Source organism: Pecten maximus, chromosome 4, assembly GCF_902652985.1.
Source record: "Pecten maximus chromosome 4, xPecMax1.1, whole genome shotgun sequence".
Taxonomy (NCBI): Eukaryota; Metazoa; Mollusca; class Bivalvia; order Pectinida; family Pectinidae; genus Pecten; species Pecten maximus.
The window spans coordinates 37500990-37511016 of NC_047018.1; the positions used below are offsets into that span (position 1 = coordinate 37500990).

A 10027-nucleotide genomic window follows, 5' to 3' on the forward strand; every position below is an offset into this window, starting at 1 on the left:
CGCATTTTATTAAAGTTATTTATATAACACATCAGTACAAATTTGTAGTCTGATTTTTATAGTTATATAACACATCGGTACCGATATATAGTCTGATTATTATATAGAGAATACATAGTCAGTGTCTTAAAATATAAGCTGTATTTGGCGAGGGTAAAGACAGACAAAAGTGGCGAGCCTTGGCGAGCCACTTTTGTCTTTCTGTCCCAAGCCAAAAATACAGCTTATATTTTAAGACACTGACCATGTATTCTATTTATCCTGCAACAGTCATGAAAATAATCATCAAAAATAATAATTTTGAAGTGAAACGGTGTCAAAAATGACAGAAATATGTTCGCCTTTTAAACGTAGTCTCACTTTGAAGTAGGTCAGTCAAACTGACGCACGTGCTAAGATTCCAAAATACAGCTGTTTTCCGTCACTGCCGTATACAGCAAAAATATATATGGTGGGTGTATTCCGACAATGCGGTGGCAGTTGCAGGATAAAGTTACATAACACATCAGTACCGATATATAGTCTGATTATTATAGTTATATAACACATCGGTACCGATATATAGTCTCATTATTATATAACACATCAGTACCGATATATAGTCTGATTATTATAGTTATATTACACATCAGTACCTATATATAGTCTCATTATTATATAACACATCAGTACCGATATATAGTCTGATTATTATATAACACATCAGCACCGATATATAGTCTGATTATTATAGTTATATAACACATCAGTACCGATATATAGTCTGATTATTATAGTTATATAACACATCAGTACCGATATATAGTCTGATTATTATAGTTATATAACACATCAGTACCGATATATAGTCTGATTATTATAGTTATATAACACATCAGTACCGATATATAGTCTGATTATTATAGTTATATAACACATCAGTACCGATATATAGTCTGATTATTATAGTTATATAACTCATTAGTACTGATATATAGTCTGATTATTATAGTTATATAACGCACAGTACCGATATATAGTCTGATTATTATAGTTATATAACTCATTAGTACCGATATATAGTCTGATTATTATAGTTATATAACACACAGTACCGATATATAGTCTGATTATTATAGTTATATAATACAGCAGTACCGATATATAGTCTGATTATTATAGTTATATAATACAGCAGTACCGATATATAGTCTGATTATTATAGTTATATAATACAGCAGTACCGATATATAGTCTGATTATTATAGTTATATAATACATCAGTACCGATATATAGTCTGATTATTATAGTTATATAACTCATTAGTACCGATATATAGTCTGATTATTATAGTTATATAACACACAGTACCGATATATAGTCTGATTATTATAGTTATATAATACAGCAGTACCGATATATAGTCTGATTATTATAGTTATATAACACATCAGTTCCGATATATAGTCTGATTATTATAGTTATATAACACATCAGTACCGATATAAAGTCTGATTATTATAGTTATATAACACATCAGTAGCTATATATAGTCTGATTATTATAGTTATATAAAACATCAGTACTGATATATAGTCTGATTATTATAGTTATATAACACACAGTACCGATATATAGTCTGATTATTATAGATATATAACACATCAGTTCCGATATATAGTCTGATTATTATATAACACATCAGTACCGATATATAGTCTGATCATTATAGTTATATAACACATCAGTACCGATAAAAAGTCTGATTATTATAGTTATATAACACATCAGTAGCTATATATAGTCTGATTATTATAGTTATATAACACATCAGTACCGATATATAGTCTGATTATTATAGTTATAAAGCACATCAGTACCGATATATAGTCTGATTATTATAGTTAAAAAACACATCGGTACCGATATATAGTCTGATGAATATAGCTGATATATAGCACACATGCCCCGTTGCACAGTGTGATGATGCCATACCGCAGTGTCCGTCGTCCGTCCTAGCCGATACTAAGGCTCAAAGGAAACCTATATGTGGAGTTTTGAGAAATATATTTCCAGTACTTTTCAAGAAATAGTGATAAAAACTTCAGCTGTCAAAACAGATAAAATAGATGTCAAAAGATGGCTGTTTGTCAGTCATTTTTCCCGTTCAGAACCATAATTGAATGAGCATAATTTTGTATCACGGGGAACCTACAAATGAAGTTTGAGGGAAATCCATCTAGTACTTTTCAAGAAAAACAAACTTCAATTATCAAGATCCCAGATGACCATCTGCATTGTAAAAACTTATTTTTTAATTAACTGGAGAAGCAATATGGATTTAAAATCTATTTTTCAAAATCCAGAAAAATAGATAAAATTCATGTAACCTGTAGGGTGTATATATCCATACTACAATGTAACTATATTCCAGGTTTGGTTGAAATAACATCGATACTTTTTGAGAAATTGAGCTAAACACAAAACTGGAAGTTCAGATCATAATCATTCGTAATGTCCAGAGTAACTGGACCATTAATTCTGGATAATATTTTGTAAATGAAGATTGTGTTGAGATACCCACAGTTTTATCTACCTATATAAAAAGTTTGGTTAATGTTGGACTAATAGTTTTTGAGAAATGGATATAACCATAAAACTTGCAAAGTAAAATGTTGACGACGTCGTGGTAAAGTAACACATTAGTCTCGAACACAGACAATTGAAATAAAATAAACCTAGTATAGTTCTTTATAAATATTTTATTATGAGCTATCCTAGGTTTTTTTATTGTCATTACATTCAGTATTAAATTACAAATACCTGTGGTCACAGACGGGACAAAAACTGTCAACCTCTTGCGTCGCTTTGCATATACATTACATGTAAAAATGTATAGGCTTATTGACGGCGAGTTTTTAACGATCGACGGTGTGTGAGAGGGTTGGTGACGCCTTTTACGATATGCAGATTGATCAAGACTTAAATTATCGTTATTAAGTTAAAATGCAATTATCCTGCTTGTTGTGACAACCACATTGAGTTCTAAATTCTTATTCAGGTCATACTCCCGAACACGTTTGTAAGAGATAATATTACGTCCCGATCTTGCGATATTCTATATAATGACATCAGTCATTCACTGTGGATTTTAAAAAATCACTGTGATCACAAACCAGCCAGTCAGGTATACGAAGTATGTTTTTATCCGGTTCGAAGAAACTGATACTGAAACTAGTCGTTGTCAGCTGACTTCATCAAATTGAACATGATTTTAATTTCATTTCAAAGGTCAAAGGGTAGACTTCCACCAGGCCCAAAGTTTGTTAAGGATTGCTCGTCCACATTCCATCACTAGCTGATCCCCACCTAGTTTGAAACTTATCAGACATATCATAGAGACCAATAATCATAAAGGTCGATTTTATTTTTAATTCAATATTCTAGAGACTGGAGGCCAGTCTAGTCATAGGGTGTACATGTAAATAACTTTATACTGTACCGATATTGTATAAAACCAGTCAGCCATATCTAACTCGTCATAATCACACTGGTATTTTGTTACTGTACACATAATAAAAACAAAAGATTAAATTACGTTTTTTATATATTTTATTTTGAACGTATCAATTAATGTGAAATGATTTTTTTATAACGACCATACCGATGTTCAATCTTATTAAGGTAAAACAACTTTATAATTACACTAATAATTTGATGACAATAAACTCTCGACAAACACAACTAAGTATACCAACTAAAGACATGTTATCATGATGGAATGTACACGTACATCATACAAAGTCAAACTGCTGACTCATCTTCTTCACTTTCGATGACTGACAGATGCACAGATATGGAGTATCATCTTTATCTTCAGATGAACATTTATTGGAAGACTTTCATTACCACTAATGTAGAGTTAAATTTTTTTCCAGCAGATTGGTGAATTAAGTGAACAATTAAAAAGTAAAAACAATTAAAAACGAAATGTTATACATCCTCCAATGAATTGTCAGGTTTTGCAATGTCTTTGTACTTCTGGAATACTCATTAATCTGTCTTTAGCAACTTCCTAAAATAATGTTAATGAACATGTTTGTATGTTTCAAGTGACCGATCCTACAAAACAATGACCCTAAGCTAAGGCTGTACTGTTACGTCACCCCTAACCCGGTATGACTGCATCAAGTCTCTAGTATGACATCTATGGATGTTTCCCTTCACGAAAGACTCATGAATTCCCACTGCAATCGTCGTGTAACTCTACCAACACACGGCCGAGTCCACAGGGCGAAAATTCGGAGTAGTTTACACACGTGTAGCTGTTACCTCTTATAACCAGTGTAGAGAGCCCGACAACAGAAATGATAGTGAACTTTGGGGGCTCCACGACGAAACTATATTTCTATTTCCTTTAACTCACAGCCGTAATCTCCAGATTTCAGCCGGCAGGATTCCGGGATACCTGACCCCCTATGATGAATGTTGAATCTGATGTGTGGTGTTTTGTGCCTAACCATACCACTCTGTCATCCACTGGGGAGGGTCCCTCTTTACGATCCTGTGCTGGTCGTTCCTCCTGGAAAAATATATATCATTATTAATTCATAGTTATTAAAGACATAAGAAAATACGACCAACTTGGCGTTTGGGTTATTTATTTTCCAGTTAATATTTGCAAATTCGGTGTTTCGAACATTGGTCGACTACATGAACAGAGCTTATCAACAGCTTATTGCAGATATTGTTTTTGAAGAGCAGTAGTTCAACTAGTGACAATTAGTAAATCTATTTTTGGATGTATGGCGTTTGTTGAAGATGTTTCTCGCCTTTTGCTTTCTTACTCGTTTTGTGGTCCAGAAAAATATGATAATTTATATAATGATATCGAAATAAAGTAACAAGAAACCGCAGAAAGGGTCTTATATAATGAATAGTTCTACGTCATGCCGCCCGGCGTCTTTAGTTATTGTAAATCCTTCCCTGATGGATAGCCTGGCGTCAAGTCTATTTTTAGCACAACCGGTTCGTAGAGATTGTTAAAATATTAAAATAAAACTGAAGCACCAAGCTTACTTGGCATGTTACTCCGAATAAATCCACTTCAGACATCAAAATTAAATGAAAATCATACGAAATTTGACTATATAGACTATACCGTATCACTGTAAACTAGAGTTGTCTTTCCCTGTGTAACAAACGGTACTTCACAGGTATAGATATCATCGCATACACTTAGTGTAATATGTTACGAGCAATTTCTTATTTAACATGTATATCCCTTTTAATGATCATACATTTTTGTAAAAGTTTATATTTGATGATCATATTAAACTGTGACCTACAATACATGGCCCCTATTGTTTCACCATCATACCTCACGCCAGAGAGGGATTGACCCTAAATAAAGAAGGAGGGATGGGATTATGTAGAACTCCTATATCCAACTCGCAAAGGGATGAGATGCTCGACTGGTTTTCACTATTTTGTATTCTCAGTAGCGAGTATGTATACGCCCACATGACCAGAGTTTAGTTAATATAATACACAAACTGGAAAAACCTACGCCTTGCTGAAATAGCCCACCTCGTCCCTCACTACGACACCGCATTAATGAGACTGGTGTAGAAGCGGACCGAGCCAGTTGCTCTAAAAATAGACCTGACGCAAGGCGATCCGGTTGGGAATATGTTCATCTATTTCAAATACAAAAGAAATCATAACGAGAGGGGTCAGTCCCTCATCCCTAGGGCACTGGTCCCACACTGATCTATCCCGTCAGGGAGGGATTTACTATAAATAAAGGATCAGAGACGGGATGGCGCAGAACTCTCATTTGGTAACCTAGTCCCAATACATGCATGTACATCAAACCTAAACATAAAGCAAATGTATACCTACATTGAATTCATAGAACTTGTTGTTGCCGTCGTTTCTTTGATCCTATTTGGATTGTCTGTAGTAGGGTAAGCCTTTTCCTGGATTCTCTTAGATTTCCTTATTTTCAGTAGATGACACAGTGTCATTCCTTCCTTGGCACCATCTGTTCGTCTGTTATTAACTACTGGTACGTAATCATCGCCGGTCGCTGTTTCCTCTTTCTGTACAAAGCTGTCGTAGAATATGTACTTTTCGTCTGTCACTGTTAAGGGCGCATTGTCCCCCACATCTTGTTCCATTACTTCATGTAGCATTGTAATCACTTCTTCCAGTGATGCCCTTTCCATGGCCTCTTTAGGTATTCCTCTGTAAAAATAAAGCAAAAACAACTATTAGCCAAACGTCAAAGTGGTTTGTCAACGACGATATGCAGAAAGCGATCGAGTCCATATCATTACCAAATTTTCTATAAGTCAAATTGAGGACGCAACTCGTTTTGAATAGCTAAATTATTCTAGAGAGCAGACACCGCTGTGTGAGCATATCTGCTCGACCATACTGTTTGGGAGTTCTTTCGGATGGATAGTATATTGCATGGATCGTTATATCTGTCCAGTGAGTCTAGTTATAAAAAGGGTGCCGATTATGACAACATACATACAGTTGCCACGTGTGGTGTACATTCCTGTTCATGCGGTTTTATCAGAACTTGTCGTGTTTGAAAGAAAAGAAAAACTTTTAAAACTGCATAAAAATAATGACTCAACAGAGAACACCGAAAAACGAAACCATAATTAGAACTCAAAATTAATTAAACGAGGACAATAACGATTTACATGAAGATTCTCTTTAAAAACTACAAGGAGAATACGACCAGGTGTTCCGGGAAGGTTAGCGTCTTCTGTTTTGTCGTCGACAACCGCCATACAAAGCCGAGGTCAAATCGAGGACACCCACCATGCAAAGCCTAGGTCAAATCGAGGACACATGCCATACAAAGCCTAGGTCAAATCGAGGGCACCCACCATACAAAGCCTAGCTCAAATCGAGGACACCCACCATACAAAGCCTAGGTCAAATCGAGGACACCCAACATACAAAGCCTACGTCAAATCGAGGACACCCACCATACAAAGCCTAGGTCAAATCGAGGACACCCGCCATACAAAGCCTAGGTCAAATCGAGGACACCAACCATACAAAGCCTAGCTCAAATCGAGGACACCCGCCATACAAAGCCTAGGTCAAATCGAGGACACCCGCCCTACAACGCCTAGGTCAAATCGAGGACACCCGCCATACAACGCCTAGGTCAAATCGAGGACGCCCATCATACAAAGTCTAGGTCAAATCGTGGAGACCCGCCATACAACGCCTAGGTCAAATCCAGGGTAAATTACATACTCGAAGTGAGAAATAGGGTAGTAACATGGTACAATCAAGCATATCAACAAGTATATAACATATCAAAGTGACTATATGTGTCCTTGTACTCATTCACAGGCTTTCAATGAGTTTCCAAACACGCACGGCTTTGTTGCAACTTACCAAATATCAATTCGATGTATTTAGTCTGACATTATACAGTTTGCGTATATACCGATATTCATGACATTAGCATAGATACTGATTTCTCAAGTTTTCACCAGAAACTAATAACTTGATAGACTTTGGTGGAAATTCGTGATCTTGTGATTTTGCATGAAGCATTACCAAAGCAAATCATTGGTTATATATATCAAACAGTAAATTTCTTTACTTAGCTTATAAGTATTAAATTCATTTATTTTAAATTATAAAGGTGCAAATGAAGCTGTATTGAAGTAATGAGCTTGGTATGGAGGATAGTACATGAAGTTCCACTGATAAATAACTTTGATATACTTACACAGATTTCGAGTGTGAAAAGTTGAGGGTCATAATAGTACCGATGATCAACATCAACACCTGTCCAGTCTCCATGTCTACGTCTGGTTCCTGTATAAACTTTAGTACAACGATCCGGGTACATATAACATCTGTACGGTGGATTTCCGCGACGGAAATAGAATTTACACGTGTAGAGATATCCGTCATGTCTATTTTAACAAACAGCTCACTGGGGATTTTCAAGATATAATGTAAAACTATTATACAACCAATAAAGCATATCATCGACGTACATATACGTTATCGGTACGTTTCGATGACAATATGAAAGAGAAAGTAGTTATTCTCAGAAAAGCCAATAAACAGTATGCAACGGAAAGGGATTTCTTTTCAGAAAATCTCTGTACAGGGTGGCGTATTACTTGTTACTTGTCATCGAGGTCTTAATTAGGCTTGGGAGCGTCTTTGGGCCATTTGGTATTGTTGACAAGACGTATCACTGTACGGGTCGACGTACTGTTGACGCAGAACTAGTGTTTCAGCGATGGGCAATGTATTAGGCTTAAGGAACGAAATGGATAAATGTCACCCGTACCTCAGAGCGCCTGCGGCGTTATAGTGCCATCACAGGTACCTGTGAGTGTCATTAGAACGAAAATGCGTCTCGTCTCCTGACTTTGCACTTTCGTCCTATTAAGACACAATTGTCATTTGTTGTTTCAAGAGAAAATAAATGCTGTACTGTAACCATTTGTACATCGTCCACGTAACAACACTCTTTAAATTAGTTTCGAAGAAAATGTGAAAGAGAAAGTAGCAATTCTCGGAAATGTTGATCAACAAGAGGCAAGGAATATGGTTTCTACATAGAAGGAATCGGTGGTTTGGTTTGGTTTAGTATTGTTTGAAGTCCTATCAACATCTAAGGTAATTTAAGGACGACCTCTTGACCCCTGTGTGCGAGATGCATGCGTGCGAATGGGGCCGCGGTGGCCGAGTGGTTAAGGTGTCCGGACACTTTAACACTAGCCCTCCCCCTCTGGGTTGCGAGTTCGAAACCTACGTGGGACAGTTGCCAGGTACTAACCGTAGGCCGGTGGTTTTTCTCCGGGTACTCCGGCTTTCCTCCACCTACAAAACCTGGCACGTTCTTAAATGACCCTGGCTGTTAATAGGACGTTAAGCAAAAACAAAAAAAACAAAAAAAGCATGCGTGTGATGAATGCGTGTGTTTTGTTGAGGCTGCGGTATGTTCGTGTAAACTTGTCTTCATGTAAGAGCTCGAAACTGATGTCGACTTAATAGAGCTACCTCACTGGAGCACACTGCTGCTGAAGAAGACATCAAGCAGGACACGCCACCCGGTCGCATTAAACTATAAAATCGGCCGAGCAATTAACTGGGGAGTTTCAAGAGATGACAAGAGGCCCATATTTTTGCAGATTTGACTCCCGTGGCCTTGAATTTGAGGTCAATGTCGTTCACTCCAGCATGCAAAAGGCCTAATATGAGGTATCTGGGCCTCTTGCTTAGCGAGAAGTTGTTTAATGAATTTAGCATATTTAACACCTGTGACCTTGAATGAAGGTCAAGGTCATTCATTTGGACAATCTTGATAGCACTTCACCCATGCAGGCTATAAACCGAATATCGGGTCTCTGGACCTTTTTCTTAGTGAAATGTTGTTTAAAAGATTTTACCATATCCTCTTGCTTCGTTCTACCGATTTAAATTTGGAATTTTTGTCTTCGTTTTTATGCCAGTATTCTCTGTTGTTTTTTTGGTTGTACTGCAATAGATTTATGCATCATTGCGACATTTACCAGGCATAAAAGAGATTATAGTATTTTATAAGATTATTTTAGAAACATTGATCTTTATATTATTGTTGTCAATATTTCTTTTAGAAGTCACTGGGTCAACGATAGAACTTGGATGTTATCGTAAGGAAACTACAACAGAGCCGTATCGATATATAGTCTGATTATTATAGTTATATAACACATAAGTAAAGATATATAGTCTGATTATTATAGTTATATAACACATCAGTACCGATATATAGTCTGATTATTATAGTTATATAACACATCAGTACCGATATATAGTCTGATTATTATAGTTATATAACACATCAGTACCGATATATAGTCTGATTATTATAGTTATATAACACATCTTATATAACACATCAGTACCGATATATAGTCTGATTATTATAGTTATATAACAAATCAGTACCGATATATAGTCTGATCATTATAGTTATATAACACATCGGTACCGATATATAGT

The 10027-nt window shown here is 36.0% G+C and overlaps 1 protein-coding gene across 1 annotated transcript; it reads right to left on the reverse strand.

Annotated features, from left to right (window-relative positions):
• Positions 1 to 3574: 3574 nt before the first annotated feature.
• Positions 3575 to 8407, reverse strand: LOC117326004. The gene is made up of 3 exons (XM_033882555.1): positions 7752 to 8407; positions 5885 to 6229; positions 3575 to 4562 (listed from the first exon to the last, which is right to left on the reverse strand). The coding sequence occupies exons 1-3, from the start codon at positions 8015 to 8017 to the stop codon at positions 4496 to 4498; spliced, it is 678 nt and encodes a 225-aa protein (XP_033738446.1). The 5' UTR covers positions 8018 to 8407; the 3' UTR covers positions 3575 to 4495.
• Positions 8408 to 10027: the final 1620 nt, after the last annotated feature.